Below are 24,299 nucleotides of genomic sequence, written 5' to 3' on the forward strand. Positions count from 1 at the left end.
CCATTTAATTATTATATGTCTTGGTATTGTCTTCCTTGGATACCTTGCATTGGGAGATCTGTGCACCTCCATGGCCTGAGAGAATTTTACCTTCCCCAAACTTGGGAAATTTTCAGCAATTACCTTGTCAAATATACTCTCTATCCCTTTTTTCTCTCTTCTTCTTCTGGTACCCTTATAATGTGAATATTGTTCCATTTGCATTGGTCATGCATTTTTCTCAATATTCTTTCATTCTTAGAGATCATTTTTTCTCTCTGTGCCTCAGCTTCTTTGTATTCCTCTCTAATTTCTATTCCATTTACTGTCTCTTCTACTACATTGAATCTGCTTTCAAATCCCTCCATTTTGTCTTTCATTTCATATATGGAATTGTTAATGATTGAATCTCCATCCTAAATTCGTCACTGAGTTCTTGAATATTTTTCTGTACCTCCATGAGCATATTTATGATTTTTATGTTGAACTGTTTTTCTGAAAGTTTGGTGAGTTCAGTTTTATTTGGTCTTTCTTTGGTGTTTGCAAGATTTTTGTTTGAACCAAGTTCCTGTGACATTTCATATTTGTATGTGGCACCCTCTAATTCCCAGAATCTCTAGTCTCTGGAGCTTCTAAGCCCCTGGAGTGATGTTCGTGGTGGCAGGTGTGTGTCGCTGGTGCCTGTTGGGAGGAAAGAGATGTTTCCTGCTTCCCGGGTATAGTGCCTGTCTTCACTGTCAGAACTGGTGGGCCAGCACACAGGTGCACACCTCTGCAATTTGCATCTGTAGCTGCCATAGGTGGCACCTCCCTCTGGCTGGCCTGATGCCTCAGCAGGGACTGTGGGTTTGCAAGCTGGTGCTGGTAGTCCAGGAGGAAGTTGCGCCAGGCTGTGTATCACAGTGGGGGCTCTGGAGATGAGTAGCCTGCCAAGGGTATGGAGTGCCTGAAGCTCCTGAAAGTTCCCAACCTGCTGGGCAGAGCATAACTAGACAACCTTGTCCACCTATCCCTTCTGCCGCACACCAGGCTCTTTGCAAACCCTGCCCCTTCAGCAGCCCTCTTGCTGCTAGGATACCTCTCAGACCACCTGCCTTTCTTTTGTCCCAGAGCAGCCAATGTGGTTCGCTGTCCACAGAAAATGGCTCTAATCTCAGTCTCTCAAAGTATTCTGCCTATCTTAGCTTTCAAACCCCACTAATCTCCAGAGCACCGTGTAATGTAGGTTTTTGCTCCCATAGCAGATCTCCAGAGCTATTTCTCCAGGCAGTTCAGTAGTCCTATGCTTCCACGCACTCTCCACTCTGTTTCTCTTCTTCCCGCTGGTGAGCTGTGGTGAGGGGAAGGGCTTGGGTCCCGCCTGATCAAGGCTTTGGTACATTACCCTGTTTCGTGAGGTCTGCTCTGTTCTCTAGGTGTATGCAGTCTTTTGCAGCCTTTTTTCCTGTTTCTTTTTTAGGATTAGTTGTATTAACTATATTTTTGTAACATATGTGGTTTTGGAAGGAGTTCTTTGTCTCACCTCTAATTCTGCCATCTTGAATCCTCTACTTTGACTGGTTTTAAAAGCCACCTTTGTCATTTATCAACTTGAGCAGCCATTTAAGCTTTTTGGGTCTCAGTTTCCTCATCTTTAACATAGAGATAATAGGTTCTGTCTCAAAGGATTATTGTGAGGAGTTGATTAGATGAGTTAATATCTGCATATCACTTGACACAGTACTGACGCATAGTAGGGGGTATGTAAGTGTCAGCTATTATGGTGAATGCCTTCAACCTAGTCAGTGAACTGAGAGAATTGACTTCTCTGAAGTTCAGTTTCCCCATTTTTAAAAATCCAGGAGAAATAAGAATGTGTTTGAGTTGGAGGAAAGATTTAACAAATTATTTTTAATATTTCTTCCAGTAGAAGTGTTTAAAAAATGTAATTTGCTATACAGGCTATTGCTATCATATACCTGTTCTGTACACAGATAGATTCTGCAACTTTCCCAATGAATATTTAGTTAAAAATTGCTGGTTTGACAGATCCTGAGATCGATTTAGTAGATAGATGAATAAAGGAATTCTCATTCAACCTTGGTGAAAATGAATTCTTTGAATAATTAATATGGGGTATTAATTTAGATACTTTGTTATTTTTGTTTCAGATTGAGCCCACACAATTATCTGAAAACTGTTTCTGGTTAAAAGTTAAGGAGGAAAAGTTTGAAAATCCAGATCTCTTTGCAAAACTGGCAATGAATTTTGCTACCCAGATAAAAGGTACATTTTATTTTTATTATAAATTCCATATTCTGTTATATTGAATTCAGTGCTTTGCTAAAAATTGCTAGTTATGTATACACATATACTCTTTCCATACTGAGAATAATGAGGAATAGATTAACCTATTAACTGAGTTTTACCCAGCAACTAAATGATAGCTCTTTCTCCTTTAATCTTATTTTGCTTAAATTATTTATCTGAAAACATTAGTTTTTTTTTATTGTTTATATGTGAGTTATACCCCTCTATTGTAAAGTGATCAATTTTACTCAGAAATGGAGCTGATGAATTTGTTTTGTTGATTCACCATGTAAGAGAAAAAGGTATAACAGAATACTAATACCTCAGAAGTTTTCATGAAATTGGCATAAGACTGGGGCCACAATGCTTAAAGAGTCTTTCCTGTTACATTTGTACTTCTTACCAATTTGGTTTTCTAAGAAATTTATAGTTATTTTCTATAAGCAGATTTTCTGGAGTAATACCAAAATCTGGTACCTAATAAGTATATTTTACTGATAGGATAATAGAGTGCTTCATTTATGAGCACATTCTAAATATTTGTGCACTTCTCATAATTTTGGTAGTAGAGAGGCAACTTCTAAATCTCATAATTTATGAGTATGGGTTGTGAATTTTGGATATTTTATTTTGCCATTACTATTTTACTACTTCTTGCAGAATTGATAGTTCAGTTAAACATAGGATTTTCTTTAGTCTGAATGAGTCTTTACAACTAAGAAATTGATATATTCCTTACGCCCATGCCCTTGGAATTAGCACCTTTATCATTCATTTGTCTCATTTGTCATAACATGCCCTAGGATGTGAGAATGTGAATCTTGGAAGATTCAGAGAGAGAGAGAGAGAGAGAGGTGAAAATTATGCCTTTTCAGCCCTTCTATCCTAATACACACACACACAGAAATCTGGAGTGATTAGAATATTCTGAAGAATTTTAACATTTAAAATAATTCCTGCCATTAGGTCTTTTTATTTTCTTCTAATTTGCTACAGTAGACTGAACAGTAAAGAGTTCTTCAATTACTACAGAGATTACTATTTATCATAATCACTTTTTAAAATACAAAAGTAAAATCTGTTTATATCAAGGTATTCATCTAGCAAAAAACAACCACAACCACAACACTATATGCATTGGTAAGCATATCCCTTCTGTCCCAGACTTACAGGTTCCTCCACAGAGAAAACCACTATTAACTAATTTCTTACATTGTCTTCTAGACATAGTCTGTGCCTCTAGAAGCATATGTATATTTATCATTTTTTTTGTTTTTTTACTTCTTGCTGTTTTTACTTTATATACTTGAATATTATTCCACAATATCTTGTGTTTATCCCATGTGTTCTTTTAACAGACTGCATAGATTTCTGTGAATGGCTTATTGTTATTTTTTTTTAACTAGTTCCCAATTAATGGATATTTAGATCAGTTCCAGTCTTTTGCTATTTCAAGCAAGGCTGCGGTAAACACGTATTTACATATATACCTTTATAAACATGGGATCTCTCTGTAGAAGAAATTCTAGAAGTGAAAGTTCTGGATAAAATCTGTACGTTTATAATTTTGATAGATATTACTAAATTGCTTTCCCAAGAGCTTGTGTCCATTTATAATGCCACCTAAAATATATATGAATATCTGTTTCCCCGCAACCTTTGCCCATCTCAGAGGTGAAAATGGTAAATCATCTCTTTTATGGTTTTTACTTTTTAAATTAGGAATGATGTTGAGCAGCTTTTCTTCCATTCATAGGCAATTTTAATCTCCTTCTCTGTGAATTTCTCTTTGCACATTTTGTATTGAGCAGTTGCTCTTCTTTTTATTGATGTATTTGTATTGTGTCCCACAAGAATCATAGGTTTCATAAAATTTTAGAGGTAGCGTGGACTTTAGAAGTGATTAAGCCCATACTTTTTATTTTACAAATGATGGAAATGAAGTTTGAGACATAGAAGTAAGTATTAAACCCATTAGAGAGTTTGTAAAGTGTGGTGTAGTGGGAAAAGCCAGAGGAAATGGAGTCACACATATTTGCATTCCAGCTGTGATACTTGTAACCTCTGAGACTGAATTTTCTCATCCATAAAATGAGTAGACAAATGTTTACCTAGTAGTGTGAGAATTAAATAAGTTTATATATTTAAAGCACCCAACATAGTGGTTACTATAGCGGGCATTTAATAAATATTAATTCCCTTTTCCCTTTCATTTAACATAATGCTATTTATATGTGTATATATGTGTTTTCTTTGTAGTTTATTGTCATTTAATATAACTGTTAATTGAGCAAGAGAATTTTCCTGCTTTTCTGAGCAGCACTTGGTAGAGCCATTCAGTTACAATAGAAGTAATTCTTTCTGTGGCTGCTAAAACCTAATCAAAGTAAAACTGTAAAAATCATATAAAGGCTCTCATAATCACTGCTGAGAATACTGCATTTCCATTCCTCTTAACTCTGATTCTCTGAGGTTGGTGTCTGACATTGTGTTGAAAGCACGCTACTCCTTCTACTTTCCTAATTTTGAATATTTGAGTACAAATCAGATGAGGTGTACCTTTCAGTACCATTACTTTTACTAAGGTTTATTTGTGAAGGGACATTTAAAAGAACAGTTAAGCATCATAACATATTTCAAGCATTTGTAACATAGTGAAAACAAATTTTAAGGCTACAAAACTACCATTTATTTTAATGTAATGATAATAACTATTGATTGCTAGTAACAGCTGAAATGCCTTGTCACTTGCAGTACCTTGATTCATAATTTGGTCAATAGGTGGCAGGATCAGTAAGAAATCAGCAGGAAGCTCTGGCTCCAGTGAACTGGAAACACACCGCCCTGGCTTTCCTAGCTCCAGAGCACCACTTTCTTCCCATTCTATTGCGGTTTGCCGCTCATCCAGCTGCATTCTGGAAGGCTGAACAAACTCACTGTTTATAAAACCTATTTCCAAAGCTCTTTTACTCAGTGTTCCAAAACCTGAGAATTCCTTTCTATTGCAAGTAGTTTGGAGAGCTCATGTCTCTGTTTTTCCTAAATGCATTGTAATGTATTTATTGGTCTGTATTTTAAGAAAGTGTTTAACTTAGGTGTTTTAAGTTGCTTCTAATTGCTAAGTTTTAAAATACACTAGTTCTGATACCTATCATATTTAAATGTGTAATATTTAATATGTGAAAGTACCACTAACTTGTATTTTCTATTTGAATTACTGAGTTGTAGAGAAAATTATTTTTAACTTCTATTATGAATGAAATATCTATTTTAGGAGAGAATGGATCTCCCATTCCCTTTAATTTATATTTGTAGAGTATCCACTGTGTGTGAGGTATTATATGTCCACTAAATCGGAGGGAGAGAAGTGAGTACAGTCTTGTTCCTGCATCAGGGAACTCATCATCTAGGGAGAAAGAGAGGAATACATTTGGTCAAGTTCATTGAATGTTAGCATAAATGTTTTTAAAAAGTTATAGGTGCACACAATGGAAATAGTTAATTTTGAGCAGTGTAAATGGAGATCCCAGAGGTGGTATAATTTGTTCTGAGTCTTGAAATTTAAATAGAATCTCAATAGGGGAAGAAAGAAAGGAGGCATTCTAGGCAGAAAACACTGTTAGCAAAGGATTGGGCAGGGTAAAGTGCATGTTGTGTTGAAAGCACACAGCTTGTTGGGTTGGGACTTGGAGATGGAATTGATAAGGTGAACCTCACACTGAGGAGATGGAGTTTTGTTCTTTAAGTGTTCAATAATTTGATGATTAACTATTAAGTAGGCCTTTGGTGACAGATACGTGATAGGGATTCCAAGATAGGTGATGGAACATTGATTGTGAATAAATACCAGTAGGCTAGGCAAGATAATGATGATACTCTGACCAGTATGGATTTTTAATTTCTGAGGTCTCTTCTTGTTTTCAAATCCTCTGTTCCCATGCTCATGATATATGTAGGTTCTTCTTATGAGCCGTAATGATGTATGACAAAATTTATCAAAATGCTCAATGGGTTAATGAAAAGAAAGATACATATATTAGAGGCAGCTAGAAAAGACCCCATTAGTACTTTTGAATATACATCATATATAACTGTTGGAATTTGTATGTATGTTCTAGTTTTGTTTATTATTTGAATTGATAATATTTGAGGACTTATAAATATCAAAGCTATAGTAATAATGTCATTTTCCTTAACATCTATAATAATTACAGATATAGTGATATCATATAAAAATTAAAGCAATGATGATTAATATTAACTAAATTTGAAATAATAATAGAATATGTAGGTTATAACTGCTAATTCTAGTTGGAAATTCTAGGTTTCTCTAGAGGCTTCAAGAAGAACAAAAAGTGTGTGTGGAAGTTGTAGGCAATTTCTTTGGTTTTAATGTTGCTTGGAACAAATATAAGAAATAAACATAAGAGGTTAATAAAATTTAACTTCTTCAATAATATGCTTCTGTTGTATAATTTAGCTTTAATAATAGAAAATTGAAGTGTTATTAATATTTCAAATACTTAAAAATATCAATTTGCAATGCTTGAAATATTGGGCATAGCTTCAAAATTATGGTGAAACTGATTTTGAAGATCTATTTATGTAAAAGCACTTTTTCTCTAGGATTGTATTTTAAATTGTGTTTATTAGTCTTAAAATCAGCTGGCTGCTTTTGAAGGCACCTGCTCTTGATTGGTTGCTAAATATAGTCTTCTGTATTTAGTGCAGCAGTTAAAAAAAAAAACAGGAGCTGCAAAATCTAATTCACCTCTGTCTTCATTATATAGAAATTGTTGGAAATGACTTGAAAATAATGAGATGTCAGTTTCAGAGTGCACACCCCCTATAAGATGCTACTAAAGTGTCCCTAGAGACCTGGTGTCCTAACAAATAATTTGTCATCTTAATGACATAATATGCATGCTCTGTGGTATAACCTCTAATACATAAGAAAACAAACCAAGAAGGCTTAATTTTTTCAAGCAGCCAACTAAAAACCATACATATCTATATATAATTTCATCATTTTATCATATCAAAATTCTTTGAATTTCTATATATAAACTTAATATGCTTGTCAAAGTTTTTTTTTGATTAACATTTTAAGTGTTTTAACTTATGATCCCACATACATTCATTTCCACTTGGCATGTGCTAGCATCAAACCATCACTTTCTTTATGTAGAAGAGGGAACAAGAAACATGTGAGCCAGAGATACATGCCATTGTTTAATTATAAGAGTCACTAATTGTAGAGAAAAGTTGAGATGGTGTATCTTCAGCCTTCTGAATGAGTAGGATTCAAGATTGCTCTGTCTTTATATATTGTTGATGATATGGTGATTGTACTACTGCTAAAACCATCAGTACTAATGATGGGAATATGGCAATCATAATAACAATAATAGCACATTTATTAAGCATTTGCTATGTTCCAAGCATTTTAAATCCATATCTCATTTAATCCTTATGTCACAGCTAGATGCAATTATAATTGTTTTATAGGTGAAGAGACTGAGGCTGTGGGAGATAAAACAATATGTCTTATTTGCTCAGCTATTAAGTGGCAAAACTGAGTGTGAACCAGGTTTGTTCTTAGTCACTTTCCTATGTTACAACAGTGACTTTTAATGACTTCTATGTCCTTAGTAATTTGTGTGTTTTGTTGCCCTTCTGACTGATCCCTTTTTAATGCTGTTGTTTCACATATTTCATCTTGTGGAAGTGTGTAATCCCATTTTCTTGGCACTGAAGATAGTTCTTTAGAGCTTAAGCCAAAGCTAGGAAGTTGAACATTCATAGAAGGGAATAAGGTTATTTTTTCTGACTGGTGTTTTAGGTATTTTCTTCATGGAATCTATCAATTGTAAAGCATTGCTATGACTTGGGGTCTGTCTCTTCTAATAACGAATGGAGGTCTTCATGTCATTAGGCATTTGGTAAGGATATAATAATATACATGGGATACATCAAGCACTGAAATCAGTGTTTCATGAGACTCCTTTGAGGTTGATTACATAACATTATCAACATCTTGTGTTATTTTAATGACACTTTCTAGCTATGAGTTAGTGAGACTGTCTCTCCCCATTTCAGTAATATTTGATGACAGACATTGTATTGATTAGGCACAGTAAACAGGTGTTCAGTTTGATAGCATTTATAATTCACATAGGTACTCATTCACATTTAGAATTATTGTTCTAGATAAATTAGTTTTACTTTGGCAAATAGAAATCATTTATATTGAAATCTACTGGAAATTTTTAACACCACTATATAAAACTACAAAACTACAAATCTAACTGTATATTGATGGCAGTTAAACCAGTTCTACAGTGTATCTGGCATGATATAAGAAATAAGAACAAGTGATTTCTCCAGTTTGTTTAAGAAATATATTTATTTTAGTTCATTTCTGGTGTCTTTTGTGAGTCATTGTCTATAAGTAATACTGTTAGTCCATGTTGGTGAGAGCAAATTTAAGTCTTTATTTTAATAGGTTGTTCAGTAGTATCTAGTTGTTACTTAGTTTTCCTAATTTTAAACAATGCTTTTTGGTATTATTATTATATTAACATTATAATTTTCATTCACATCATTATTTTTCATTTTGTTTTTATTCCTTTTGAGTTTTACTGTGATGTAATTGATACAAAACATTGTATAAGTTTGGGTGTACAACATAATTATTTGTATATGTTGCAAAATGATTACCACAGTAATAAGTTTAGTTAACATTCATCACCTCACATAGTTACATTCAAAATTTTTTCTTTGAGGTGAGAACTTTTAAGATTTACTCTCCAACTTTCACATACAGTATTGTTAACTATAGTCATCATGCATTATGTTATATCATCAGAACTTATTTATCTTATAACTGAAAGTTTGTACCTTTTGATCACCTTCACCCAATGCTTCCTACCCCCCACTCTCCAGCTTCTGGCAACCACAAATCTCATCTCTGTTTCTATGAGCATATCATTATTTTCTACAATGTTTATCATCTTCTAAGTGTGTTGATTGAATGAGCTAAATTTTGTTATAGGTATCCTCCAGATAATGCACAGGAGGTGACCCAAGATGTCCAAAATTATATTTTAAAAAATATCAGTTCCATTTTAACATATGATTCTAGGAATACAGTTGCACTTGAAAACAGGTACACATTTTTGTGCATGACTGTCAGACTGAAAGAATTTTAACTTTTTATTTTATTGTTGTGGATAATATTAGTAATACCTTATAGCTACATAACAAATTGTCCCCTAAATGTAGAAATTTAAAAGAACACATCTATTTTCTCATAGTTTCAGAAATCTTGGCAGAGTTCAGCTGAGTCTTCTGCCTCAAGGACCCTCACAAGGCTGCATGTTGTCAGGGTTGTGGTTTTATATAAAGGCTTGAGTGGGGACAGATTTGCTTTTAAGCTCATCCACATGATTTTTGACAGCATTCAGTTTCTCCAGAGTATTGGATTGATGACCTCCATACTTCTTTGCTGGCTGTTGTCCAGAGGCTTCCCTCAGCTCCTTGCCTCGTGGGCCTCTTCGTAGTGCAGCTCACTAAAGGTAGTTTGCTTCATCGAAGAGTACACATCAAGGAGTGAAAAGAGAGTGAAAGCAAGAAGGAAGTCACAGTTTTTTGTAGCCTAATTTTAACATTAGAAGCAATTAACACACAGGAAGGGGATTACATAGGGCATGAATACCAGGAGGCAGAGAGCATTTTGGAGCCATTTTAGAAGCTGCCTGTTACATGGATATATACAATTTGATTTCTTAGTACTTACAGCTACTATGACATCTCTACCCTTGATGACTTCAACAGAATCCTAACTGGTCTCTTTGCATTCAGTTATTTCCTTGTGATCAGTTTTCTACAACCTAGTCAGAATTGTCTTTTTAAAGTGTAAACTATCACAGTACTCCCATGTTTAGAAGATTTTACTGACTACCCATTGTCTTCAAGGGGACATTTAAACTCCTCCTCATGTATTTCAAGGTCATTACCTTTTCACTCCCCCAATATTTTTTTTGCCTGAACTTCTTTGTTCCTGGAACAGAACACTTACAAGACTTTACAACTTTCTGAACATTTGCTCACCAATTCTTCATTTGACCTCTTATTTAGATGACACATCCATCAGGGTTCAGTGTTCACAATGTATTATAAACAGTCTTTACTCATTTGTGTCCCCTTTGTCCCCCATCAGACATTGAACTACTTGCAGGGAGAAATAAGTATTTCCACTTTGTTTACTATTGTTTCTGAGCATATACCACAGCTTCTGGCAAGTATAAGTGTCTTCAACAAATGCACAAATGAATTAAAATTATGTGTACTTAGTTTCATTGTACCAAGGCAAATAAAATATGGGTGCTAACCCAAAATTAAGGCACATAGTAGGAAGTGTATTTTTTTAATAATTCATCCAGTGAGATATATATGTATATTTTATGACAGAAAAAGAATGTTTCTCTTTTTATATGTATAAAAAATATATATGTATGAAAATTCTTATACCTGGTTAAATATCAGAAATCAGCAGAGCTGAGTATGGCTGTAGTACTTTGTTAAAGAATTAACTTGCCCATTTAAGTTCCTATGATTTAGTAATTCACTTCATATAGGGGTGTGTGTGTGTAGTTTATTTATTTTCTATTTTCTTATTTAAATACTTCATCTCTGTGACTGGTTTATATTATGACAGAGATTACCCCCTTCATCTATTTCACCCATCCAGCCCAACCCCTCCCCCATGGTAAAGACCAGGCAGTTCTCACTTTCTCTGAGTCTACTTCTGTTTTGTTCATTTTGTTTTTAGATTCCACATATAAATGAAATTATATGGTATTTGTCCTTCTTTGCCTGGCTTATTTCACTTAATATAATATGCTTTAAGTACATCCACGTTGTTGCACATGCTAGGATTTCTCTTTTTTATGGCTGAAAAATATTCCTTTGTGTGTATATACTACATCTTCTTTATCCATTCATCTATTGATAGAAACTTTGGTTGCTTCCATCTCTTGGCTATTGTAAATAATGTGGCAAAAAACATAGGGCTAAATATATCTTTTTAAATCAGAGATTTTGTTTTTTTTGGGTAAATTCCTAGAAGTGGAATTGCGAGGCTGTATGGTATGTCTATTTTTAGTTTTTTGAGGAACCTCCATACTGCTTTCCACAGTGGCTGCACCAATTTACAGCCCTACCAACAGTGTGTGAGGGTTCCCATTTCTCCACATCCTTGCCAACACTTGTTATTTCTTGTCTTTTGGATAGTGGCCATTCTGACTGCTATGAGGCGATATCTCAATGTGATTTGGATTTACATTACCCTGATGGTTAGTAATGTGGAACATCTTTTCATGAGCCTGCTGGTCATATGTAATCATCTTTGGAAAAATGCCTATTAATGTACTTTTTTTTTTTCTTTTGGTGTGAAGTTGTATGAGTTCTTTATATACATTGAATGTTAACCCCTTATTTGGTACATCATTTATGAACACATTCTTCCATACTGTAGGTTGCCTTTTTATTCTGCTGATGATGTCCTTTGCAGAAGCTTTTTAGTTTTATGTAGTCCCACTTGTTCATTATTTTTTTTTAAATTTTCTATTAAGGTATGACTGATATACACTCTTATGAAGGTTTCATATGAAAAAACAATGTGATTACTAAATTTACCCATATTATCAAGTCCCCACCCATACCCCAATGCAGTCACTGTCCATCAGTGCATCAAGATGCCACAGATTCACTAAGTGCCTTCTCTGCTACAGTGTTCTCCCTGTGATCCCCCACACCATGTGTACTAAACATAATACCCCTCAATCCACTTTTCCCTCCCTCCCCACCCGCCCTCCCACAGCCCTCCCCTTTGGTAACCACTAGTTCATTCTTGGAGTCTCTGAGTCTGCTGCCATTTTGTTCCTTCAGTTTTGCTTCATTGTTCTACTTCACAAATGAGGGAAATCATTTGGCACTTGTCTTTCTCTGCCTGGCTTATTTCACTGAACATAATGTCCTCTAGCTCCATCCATGTTGTTGCAAATGGTAGGATTTGTTTCTTTCTTATGGCTGAATAGTATTCCATTGTGTATATGTACCACCTCTTCCTTATCCATTCATCTACAGATGGACACTTAGGTTGCTTCCATATCTTGGCTATTGTAAAAAGTGCTGCAATAAACATAGGGGTACATATGTCTTTCTGAATCTGAGAAGTTGTATTTTTTGGGAAAATTAAAAGGAGTGGGATTCCCGAGTCAAATGATATTTCTATTTTTAGTTTTTTGAGGAACCTCCATATTGCTTTCCACAATGATTGAACTAGCTTACATTCCCACCAGCAGTGTAGGAGGGTTCCCCTTTCTCTGCATCCTCCCCAGCATTTGTTTTTCTTAGTCTTTTCGATGCTAACCATCCTTACTGGTGTGAGGTGATATCTCATTGTGGTTTTAATTTGCATTTCCCTGATGGTAGGTGATGGGGACCATCTTTTCATGTGTCTGTTGGCCATCTGAATTTCTTCTTTGGAGAACTGTCTCCTCAGATCCTCTGCCCATTTGTTAATTGGGTTATTTGCTTTTTGGGTATTGAGGCATATAAGTTCTTTACATGTTTTAGATGTTAACCCCTTGTCGGATATGTCATTTACAAATATATTCTCCCATATTGTAGGATGCCTTTTTGTTCTGTTGATGTTGTCCTTTGCCGTACAGAAACTTTTTGGTTTGATGTACTCCTATGACTTCATTTTTGCTTTTGTTTCCCTTGCTCAAGGAGATGTGTTCAGGAAGAAGTTGCTCATGCTTATATTCAGGAGATCTTTGCCTATGTTGTCCTCTAAGTGTTTTATGATTTCATGACTTATATTCAAATCTTTAATCTATTTTGAGTTTACTTTTGTGTATGGGGTTAAACAATAATCCAGTTTCATTCACTTACATGTAGCTGTCCAGTTTTGCCAACACCAGCTGTTGAAGAGCCTGTCATTTCCTCACTGTATGTCCATGGCTCCTTTATCATATATTAATTGACCATATGCGCTTGGGTTTATATCTGAGCTCTCTAGTCTGTTCCACTGGTCTAAGGGTCTGTTCTTGTGCCAGTACCAAATTGTCTTGATTACTGTGGCTTTGTAGTAGAGCTTGAAGGCAGGGAGCATAATTCTCCCAGCTTTATTCTTCTTTCTTAGGAATGCTTTGGCTGTTTGGGATCTTGTGTGGTTCCATATGAATTTTAGGACGATTTCCTCTTGTTCATTAAACAATTCTGTTGGTATTTTGATAGGAATTGCATTGAATCTGTAGATTACTTTAGGGAGGATGGTCATTTTGACAATATTAATTCTTCCTATCCATGAGCATGGATGTTTCCGTTTATTGGTATCTTCTTTAATTTCTCTCAAGAGTGTCTTATAGTTTTCAGAGTAGTGGTCTTTCACATCCTCGGTTAGACTTATTCCTAGGTATATTATTATTTTTGATGCAATTGTGAATGGAATTGTTTTCCTGATTTCCCTTTCTGCTAGTTCATCATTCGTGTATAGGGACGCAACCGATTTCTGAGTATTAATTTTGTATCCTGCAACTTTGCTGAATTCAGATATTAGATATACTAGTTTTGGAGTGGATTCTTTAGGATTTTTTTGTACAATATCATGTCATCTGCAAACAGGGACAGTTTAACATTTCCTTGCCAATGTGGATGCCTTTTATTTCTTTGTTTTGATTCTATTTATGCGTGTAGACTCTCTTTTTTTCTTGGTAAGTCTGGCTAGGGGTTTATCTATTTTGTTTAATTTCTTGAAGAACCAGCTCTTGCTTTCATTGATTCTTTCTATTGTTTTATTGTTCTCAATTTTATTTATTTCTGCTCTAATCTTTATTATGTCCCTCCTTCTACTGACTTTAGGCCTCATTTGTTGTTCTTTTTTCAGTTTCATTAATTGTGAGTTTAGACTGCTTATATGGGATTGTTCTTTTTTCCTGAGGTAGGCCTGTATTGCAATATACTTTCCTCTTAGCATGGCCTTGGATGCATCCCACAGATTTTGTGGTGTTGAATTATTGTTGTCATTTGTCTCCATATATTGCTTGATCTCTGTTTTTATTTGTTCATTGATCCATTGATTATTTAGGAGCATTTGGTTAAACCTCCATGTGTTTGTGGGATTATTCATTTTCTTTGCATAATTTATTTCTAGTTTCATACTGTTGTGCTCTGAGAAACTGGTTGGTACAATTTCAGTCTTTTTGAATTTACCAAGGCTCTTTTTGTAGCCTAGTATATGATCTATTCTTGAAAATGTTCCATGTGCACTTGAGAAGAATGTGTATTCTGCTGCTTTTGGGTGTAGGTTCTGTAGATGTCTGTTAGGTCCATCTGTTCTAATGTGTTGTTCAGTGCCTCTGTGTCCTTACTTATTTTCTTTCTGGTTGATCTGTCCTTCAGAGTGAGTGGAGTGTTGAAGTCTTGTAGAATGAATGCATTGCATTCTATTTCCCCTTTTAATTCAATTAGTATTTGTTTCACATATGTAGGTGCTCCTGTTTTGGGATCATAGATTTTTTTTTTTTATTGAAGGGTAGTTGACACACAGTATTACATTAGTTTCAGGTGTACAACATAGTGATTCAACATTTATATACATGATAATTCTAGCTACCAGCTATCACCATACAAAGTTGTTACAATATTTTGACTATATTCCTTATTGACTATATTCCTTATGCTATACATTACATCCCGGTTACTTATTTATTTTACAATTGGAAGTCTGTACTTTCTTTTTTTTTTTGAGAGAGCATCTCTCATATTTATTGATCAAATGGTTGTTAACAAAAAAATTCTGTATAGGGGAGTCAATGCTCAATGTACAATCATTAATCCACCCCAAGCCTAATTTTCATCAGTCTCTAATCTTCTGAAGCATAATGAACAAGTTCTTACATGGAGAACAAATTCTTACATAGTGAATAAGTTACATGGTGAACAGTACAAGGGCAGTCATCACAGAAACTTTCGGTTTTGATCACGCATTATGAACTATAAACAATCAGGTCAACTATGAATATTCGTATGATTTTTATACTTGATTTATATGTGGATCCCACATTTCTCCCTTTTTTATTATTATTATTATTTTTAATAAAATGCTGAAGTGGTAGGTGGATGCAAGATAAAGGTAGAGAACATAGTTTAGTGTTATAAGAGAGCAAATGTAGATGATCAGGTGTGTGCCTGTAGACTATGTGTTAATCCAAGCTAGACAAGGGCAATAAAACCTCCACAGATGCAGAATATTTCTCTCAAAACAGGGGGACTGAGGTTCTAAGCCTCACCTCTGTTGATCCCCAATTTCTCACCTGATGGCCCCCCTGCGACTGCCTGTCTTAGGTTGTTCCTCCCTTGAGGAATCTTACCCGTCTCTGGCTAACCAGTCATCTTCCAGGGCTATACAGGGAAATGTAAAGTTGGTAAGTGAGAGAGAAGCAATATTGTTTGAAAAGCCCAGAATTTGTCTTGAGGTATCTTTACCACTTGGAGGAGTTATGATACTCGGTGAATTCGATATGAGGCACGAATTCTATTTAAGGGTTGTAATTAGGAAGGAAGAAGAAAAGCTATAGAGGTAGCAGATGGAAGAAAACATGGGAAGATTGATTATTTCTTTGAGATATCTTCTTGTAGAGTAACTTTAGAATGTATAGGTTTTAAACTACTAATTAAATTGCACACACACATTAACATAATAGGAGTACAGTTACATAACCAAAGCAGACCTATAATTACCAGCCATCTCCAGTGAAACCAAGAAAACCAGTTAGGCACCTTAGGCATTTGTGAAAACTTATCTATGATATGGTGGATATTGTCCAACTGAACTTGAACAGTCTGAGAGAAATCAGACAAATTAAAACAACCCATTCTGGGGACTGTTCACATCCCATATGTTCTTTTAACAGTAGATAGTCTGTAGTTGTATGATTTTGGAGTGCTACAATTGCACTTCTCCTAATTCTTGGTTCAGTTCCAACAGTATAGATCCAGTCAAATTTGTTGTTTTACTGTATGCACAGGCCAGCTTAGATATCTCCTTCATTCCCATGCAAGTCCAGGAACCAGTGGGATGAGTGCATCTATAGCTGTAGCAGCATGTGGATCTTTGTTGGGGTTTTTTGATGATCATCTTCTGGTATGAGTCTTCCAGAGAGTGCTGATGTTGGAAGTTCTTTTTTATATCGTATCTTAGTTCATTTTCTGGGTAGCCAAATTAGGCTTTGATCCTCTGTATAAACACAAACAGACCCTTTGCCTACACTTTTATATGCCCTTTATACCATTGTGTAGAACTCATTGGAGGTCACCACACAGTAACTGCTTTTTTTTTTCTCTATTTTTTTGGGGATCTTAGATATTTATAATGGTCATATCTTCTTGTTGGATTGACCCCTTTATCATTATGTAATGTCCTTCTTTGTCCCTTGTTTTTTTCTGTGTTTTGAAGTCTATTTTGTCTGATACAAGTACTGCAACTCCTGCTTTTTTCTCCCTATTAGTTGCATGAAATATCTTTTTCCATCCCTTCACTTTTAGTCTGTGTGTGTCTTTGGGTTTAACATGAGTCTCTTGTAGGCAGCATATAGATGGGTCTTGTTTTTTTATCCATTCAGTGACTCTGTGTCTTTTGATTGGTCCATTGCATTCAGTCCATTTACATTTAGGGTGATTATCAATAGGTATGTACTTATTGCCATTGTAGAGTTTGGATTCCTGGTTACCAAAGGTTCAAGGTTAACTTCCTTACTAGCTAATAGTCTAACTTAACTCACTTAATATGCTATTCCAAATGCAATCTAAAGGTTCTTTTCTTTTTCTCCTCTTTTTTCATCCTCCTCCATTCTTTATATATTAGGTATCATATTCTGTACTCTTTGTCTATCCCTTGATTGCCTTTGGGGATAGTTAATTTAATTTTGCATTTGCTTAGTAATTAGCTGTTCTACTTTCTTTACTGTGGTTTTATTATCTCTGGTTACTTCTGTTAAACCTTCAGAACACTTCCACCTTTAGCAGTCCATCCAAAATTGGCTGTAGAGATGGTTTATGGGAGGTATATTCTCTCAGCTTTTGCTTATCTGGAAATTGCTTAATCCCTCCTTCAAATGTAAATGATAATCTTGCCGGATAAAGTAACCTTGGTTCCAGGCCCTTCTGCTTCATTGCATTAAATACATTATGCTTCTCCCTTCTGGCCTGTCAGGTTTCTTCTGAGAAGTCTGATGATAGCCTGATCGACTTTCCTTTGTATGTGATCTTTTTTCTGTCTCTGGCATCTTTTAGTATTCTGTCCTTATCCTTGATCTTTGCCATTTTAATTACTATATGTCTTCGTGTTGTCTTCCTTGGGTCCCTTGTGTTGGGAGATCTGTGGATCTCCATGGCCTGAGAGACTATCTCCTTCTCCAGATTGGGGAGGTTTTCAGCAATTACCTCCTCAAAGACACTTTCTATCCCTTTCTCTCCCTCCTCTTCTTCTGGTACCTCTATAATGCAAATATTGTTCTGTTTAGATTGGTCACATAGTTCTCTCAATATTCTTTTATTCTTAGAGATCTTTTTTTTCTCTCTGTGCTTTAGCTTCTTTTTATTCCTCTTCTCTAGTTTCTATTTCATTTATCATCTCCTCCACTGTATCTAATCTGCTTTTAATACCCTCCATTGTGCTCTTCAACAATTGGATCTGTGACCGGAATTCATTCCTGCATTATTGTATATTTTTCCATACCTCCATGAACATGTTAATGATTTTTATTTTGAACTCTCTTTCAGGAAGAGTTGTGGGGTCCATGTCATCTTTCTCGGGAGTTATATTAATTTTACTTTGAACCAGTTTCCTTTTATGTTTCATATTTGTATATTATGCCCTCTTGTATCCAGATGCTCCACTCTGTGGAGCTGCTCAGCCCCTGCAGCAATGTCAGGGGTCGCAGGAGAGTGGTATTGGTGCCTTTGGGGGTATAGAGCTGTTTCCGGCTTTCAGGGTCCTATGCCTGTCTCTACTGCCCGAACCAGTGGGCCGAGCTCACAAGTATAAGCCTCTATGCTTTACGTTTTTAGTTTCTGTAGACCCATCTTCCCTCTGGGTGGCCTTCGGCCAGGGTAGGGTTTGCCAGTTTACGAGCCAGGTGGGGCTGTCCGGGAGAAAGGTGCAGTAGGCTGCCTATCACGGAGGGGGTTCTTGGAGCTGTGTGGCAAACCAGGGAGCTGGAGGACCTGGAAATCCTGAAAGCTCCCAACCTGCTGGGCAGAGTGCACCCAGACAATTTTGTCTACCTGTCCTTTCTCCTGAGCAGTAAGCTCTGTGCAATCCTTGCCCCTTTAACAGCCCTCTTGCTAAGGGCTTCCTTTTAGGAAGTCTTTCAGACTGCTTGCCTTTCTTTTGTCCCAGAGCAGCCATATATGGAACCCTGCTTTCTGCAGGTGTCTGGAATCTCAGTCTCTCTAGGAATTCTGCATGTCTTAGCTTTCCAACCCCCTAATCACGAGAGTATCATGAAAGCACCATGAAATGTAGGTTTGTGTTCCCAGAGCAGATCTCCAGAGGTAGGTATTCAGCAGTCCCAGGCCTCCACTCCCTTCCTGCTCTGTTTCTCTTCCTCCAGCCAGTGAGGTGGGGTGAGGGAATGGCTTGGGTCCCGCTTGGCTACCACTTTGGTATGTTACCCTGTTCTCTGAGGTCTGCTCTTTTCTCTAGGTGTATGCAGTCCGGCACAGCCCTCTTTCCTGGTGGTATTTCAGGATTAGTTGTATTAATTAAATTTTTGTATTATATGCAGATTTAGGAGGAATCCTCTGTCTCACCTCTCATGCTGCCATCTTTAATCTCCCCCTACTTGTTCATTTTTACTTTCGTTTCCCTTGCCCAGGGAGACATGTCCAGATAAAAATTGCTCATGCTTATGTTCAAGAGATTTTTGCCTATATTTTATTCTAAGAGTTTTATGCTTTCATGTCGTATATTTAGGTCTTCAGTCCATTTCGACATTGCCTTCTTATATGGTATTAAGGAATAATCCAGGGTCATTGTCTTGCATGTAGCTCTTCAGTTTTACCAACACTAGCTGTTGAAGAGGCAGTCATATCCCCATTGTTTGTCCATGGCTCCTTTGTCATATATTAATTGACCATATATGCATTGGCTCTGTATTCTATTCCGTCAATCTGTGGGTCTGTTCTTGTGCCAGCCCACACTGTTTTAATCACTGTAGCATTGTAGTATAGCTTCAACTCAGGGAGCATAATACCCCTAGCTTTGTTCTTCTTTCTCAAGATTGCATTGGCCTTTCAGGGTCTTTTGTGATTCCATATACATTTTAAGATTATTTGCTGTAATCCATTGAAAAATGCCATTGGTGATTTGATGGGGATTGCATTGAATCTGTAAATTGCTTTGACTAGGATGGGCACTTTGAAAATATTAATTCTTCCTATCTATTAGCATGGGTTAGATTTCCATTTATTTGTTTCCTCTTCAATTTCTTTCATCCATGTCATATAATTTTCAGAGTATAGGTCTTTCACCTCCTTGGTAAGGTTTATTTTAGAGTATTTTATTCTTTTTGATGAAAATGTAAATGGAATTGTTTTCCTGATTTCTCTTATTGCCAGTTCATTGTTTGTATATAGGAATGCAACAGATTTGTGTATATTGATTTTGTATCTTGCAAATTTGCTGTGTCCGATTACTAATTCTAATAGTTTTTGGTGTAGTTTTTAGGGTTTTCTATATATAGTATCATGTCATTGGCAAATATTGACAGTTTTACCTTTTCCTTATCAATTTGGATGCTTTTTTTCTCTTTATCTTGTCTGACTGCCATGGTTAGAACCTTCAGTACCATGTTGAATATAAGTGGTGAGCGTGCATCCTTGTCTTATTCCTGAACTTAGAAGAAAAGCTTTCAGCTTTTTGCCATTGAGTATGATGTTAGCTGTGGGTTTCCCATGGTCTTTGTTATGTTGGGGGTACATTCCCTCTATACCCATTTTGTTGAGCATTTGTACCATGAGTGGATGTTGAATTTTGTCAAATGGTTTTTCAGCATCTACTGAGATGTTCATATGGTTTTTATACAAATATTGTACCATCCTTGTATCCCTGGTATAAATCCCACTTGGTAATGATGAATGATCCATTTGATACATTTTTTAATTCATTTGCTAACATTTTGTTGAGAACTTTTTCATTTATGTTCATCAGGTGTATTTTTCTGTTTCTTTTGTGTGTGTGTGTGTATTTTTCTGGTTTGGTATTAGTGTGATACTGTCCTCACAGGATGTGTTTAGAAGTATTGCCTCCTCTTCTTTTTCTGGAATCCTTTAAGAAAAATGGGTATGAGCTCTTTAAATGTTTGGTATAATTCAGCTGTGAAGCCATCTGGTCCTGGAGTTTTGTTGGGAGTTTTTTGATTAACAATTTGGTTTCATTACTGATAATTAGTGTGTTCAGATTGTCTGTTTTTTCTGGGTCAGTGTTGGAAGATTGTATATTTCTAGGAATTTTTCCATTTCTTGTAGGGTGTTCATTTGTTCACATAAACTATATACATATAGTTTTTTATATATATCTTGTTTGTATATATATATACACATTATATATACACACATATGTTTATGTACATATATATATATGTATATATATATAAATCCTTCCACAGATGTTTTTAAATTTTTCAAATATGACAGATTTTTATTTTCAGTTGTGGCCTATGGTTGATTTAGTCAAAATTTTAAAATGTATGGTTGGTCCTCTTAAATAAGCTGAACTTTATTGTGGCTAAGATAAATATTTCCTGATTTGTTGTTTGATCCTAAGGAAACCATTTACTTTCCTATTGTCTGTTTAAATAACTTTAAAATAGATTAATTATCATTAAAATAGAAAAACCATCAATAGAGTTTTATGAGAATGAAGATAAACATGTATCATAGGCTTACAACAAAACTGACAATTTTAACAATTTTAAGTCTTAATATTTGTTGTGTGCTTACTATATGCCTTTGTACTTTGGTATTAAGTGTTTTACATGGATTATTTCATTTAATTTTGGCCCCTGTCCTATGCTGTAGGTACTGTTATTGTAGTCATTTTGTAGATGAGCAAAGTGGAGCTGGAAATCAAGCTTAAACAGGATGATTTCACAGCCTGCATGATTCACTACTTTGCTATGCTTGCTATATGAGCAAAAACATGGAAATAGGGTGCATTAGAAGAAGCCTGAACCCACAGCCTGTGCTTTTAAATACTACTGCAGCTCTCTGTAGTTTAACTATGCCTATTAAAGCTCTTTTGCCAGAAATTTCAGTTCAAGATACACTTGTCTGTCCTACAGGACAATAATAGGCTATTTATGTATGACATTGCCCTTTAAAGTACTGTATTTTTGCCTACCCAATCCTACCTAGCTTACATAGAGTATTCATGTATTTCTGAGTAAAAATATACTCAGAAAGTGTCAGAATACAATGAATCAATTTGCCCACTAAAAAAAAGGTTGCTTATAATAGGTATTGAAAAACGTTTCTCCCAATATAAAATGAATCCAGAAAGACTGAAAATATATTAAAGTTGCTGGCCACTGCTGGCTAAATCCTCCACATATGTGTGGTCTGTCTTTGGTTTATCTGTGGCCAAATATTAATGCTAGTTGATTTTTCCCTGCTTCCCCAATACCATTTCCTTGTACTCTTTGTCATCTATTGGTACTGACTTAAGGATCATATTTTTAATTTAAATTAATTTTATAGGGACCTAAACAAACTATGTGATGCATACAACTGGCAAATACAACTTTTGTGAATTATCAATATTCCCTCCATTCAAATGGCTCACAGAGCTGTCTGGCTTCATGTGATAAGACTAGACTGGTAATACGCTCCTGGCAATATGTGAGAAATGTCTTGTTTCCTAGCATGTAATTGCTTTTAATAGAAAGCAACAAAAGTAGGTACTCTGTGACATGTGATGCTATTAGGATATTTGTAATTGTCTCTGAAAAGAGAAGCTGGCATGATTTGGTACCTTTTGTTCCATTAACAACAATAATAAAGATGCTATCACTCCTCTATTAGGTTTCACTTACTATTTGCTCTTATAATACCAATCAGATCACATTCTTGTTAATTACTGGCATTTTTATTCTAGTTCACATGCTTTTGTTTTCTCAATGCTGACAATTTAAGTATTTTAATAATTTATTAGTTATCAAATGTTAATATATGTGCCTGGATGGATCAGAATATGTTTCTAAAATAATTGTATCATAGTTTATAGACATTAATTTTATTAATAATACTATTACTTGGCATTACACAGTTTCCTAATGCATTTCAGGGCATAAACTGAACATATACAAAGATAAAAATCATAGGAAATTAATGTATTAGATTTGAAACAGGACTTGGGGATACACATCTAGCCCTTTTTGAATATTTCAGACTAAGGCATAATTTAGCTAAGGTGTTTCTTTAGAATTTAAAATTCCTTAAAATTTATATTTTTTTATGCTTTCCTGTGATGATTTCTAATCAGCCGCATTCTTTTTTAGGTTCACTTACTTATAACCTATGAATGCAGGGAGATTTTTCATAATGTTTTCTGCTTAAAAGTTATTTGGTCTATTAACATCATCTGTCATCCTTGTGTAAGGATAATGCTACCTACCATAATTAATGGCTATGGTACTGTTTTGATTTCTAGTGGTAGGAACATTTGTAAACTGATCATTTCATCTCTTTTTGCCAAATGCTTCTTGTGACCAATGATACTCATTTATGATGACAACAGGTTAAGGGTAGAGTTTGTATCCATGGTGCGGAACCAAGGTGACTGATCCAGTAAGCATTGAACTCATGACCTGGGTGTGCTGTTCTAACCAATTTACATAATTGGCCTCAGGAAGACATATAGAATGACATAGATAACTGTTAACCATTTTTAACAGCCTTTTCTGTAATAGATGTGAACTTGGTAGTATTTGCTTCCTGCAGTACCTGGGAATAGCTTCATACTACAGGGATCTTACATTATTTAATGTTGAAGACTTTTGAAAGTGCTTTTTCAACTTAGTACCTTATCAGATTAGGATATAACCATATCGCATTAATCTTATAGAACAGAAGGCAAGTCAGCAAATTCTTAATTTTGCTATTTTCAGGGATATAACTGGATATGTTTTAACTAAGCTTTATTGGGAGAAATAGTTACTTGTACAAAGTCATTTCATCATTAACCTAATTTTATGGTATCATTTCACTTTGTTTCAGTAATAGTCTGCATTTCTTCATACCTTCAGAGTCATCGAGGCAGTTACTTATTATCAGCTTTCTTAGATTTAATACTGTTTTTCAAAATACCATTATCACTTTCCTTGTTGGACAGATAATATTTGTGCCTCAACATTTGTCTATTGTATAATATTTTCTTGAGAGTTATTGCCAATAATTAAGTTTAATTAATTCAACTAGACCAGAATTAGGACTTAATAAAGTAGTAGTCTTAAGAATTTTCTCTGATTTTTGTGACTACTACACTTTCTAAATGGACACTCTTTTTTATAATTTAGTATTTATGTGGTACTGCTTTAATAGAGTAGAATGAATGTATGGAACTTTTTGGGGTATATGTGGAAGGTCACCGCCAATACAATGTTTTTATAGTAGTCTTTTTCTTGTATTTCAGTATTTTTAACTCAGGCTTTTTTGTATCCTCTTGTTCTAGGAGTAAGAAGAAGTAAAAGAAGCAGTGAGAACACCCTTATATGGCCAGATATACTAGGGGTTGTTTAGAGATTTTTCGAAGATAATCTTGAACCTTTGTTAGCAGAGAGAAATAGGCTCTTCATCTTTGGCAAACATGCTGTATAGGTCCTTTTTCATGCCTTGAGTTTCTCAAGGGCCACACGTACAGAAAATCCTGTATCTTTACAAAACCCTCCATGGTTGTAAGA

The 24,299-nt window shown here is 35.3% G+C and overlaps 1 protein-coding gene across 7 annotated transcripts in view; it reads left to right on the forward strand.

The window, feature by feature from the left end:
* DIAPH2 (diaphanous related formin 2) overlaps window positions 1-24,299 on the forward strand; it is a 943,365-nt gene that overhangs the window by 294,894 nt on the left and 624,172 nt on the right. For all 7 annotated transcript variants that reach the window (XM_073227598.1, XM_073227594.1, XM_073227595.1 and 4 more), the window contains one exon: window positions 2,130-2,244. In XM_073227598.1, the coding sequence (XP_073083699.1) occupies window positions 2,130-2,244 (115 nt within the window). The remainder of the gene's footprint in view (window positions 1-2,129; window positions 2,245-24,299) is intronic.

The sequence above is a fragment of the Manis javanica genome, chromosome X, assembly GCF_040802235.1.
Source record: "Manis javanica isolate MJ-LG chromosome X, MJ_LKY, whole genome shotgun sequence".
Classification (NCBI taxonomy): Eukaryota; Metazoa; Chordata; class Mammalia; order Pholidota; family Manidae; genus Manis; species Manis javanica.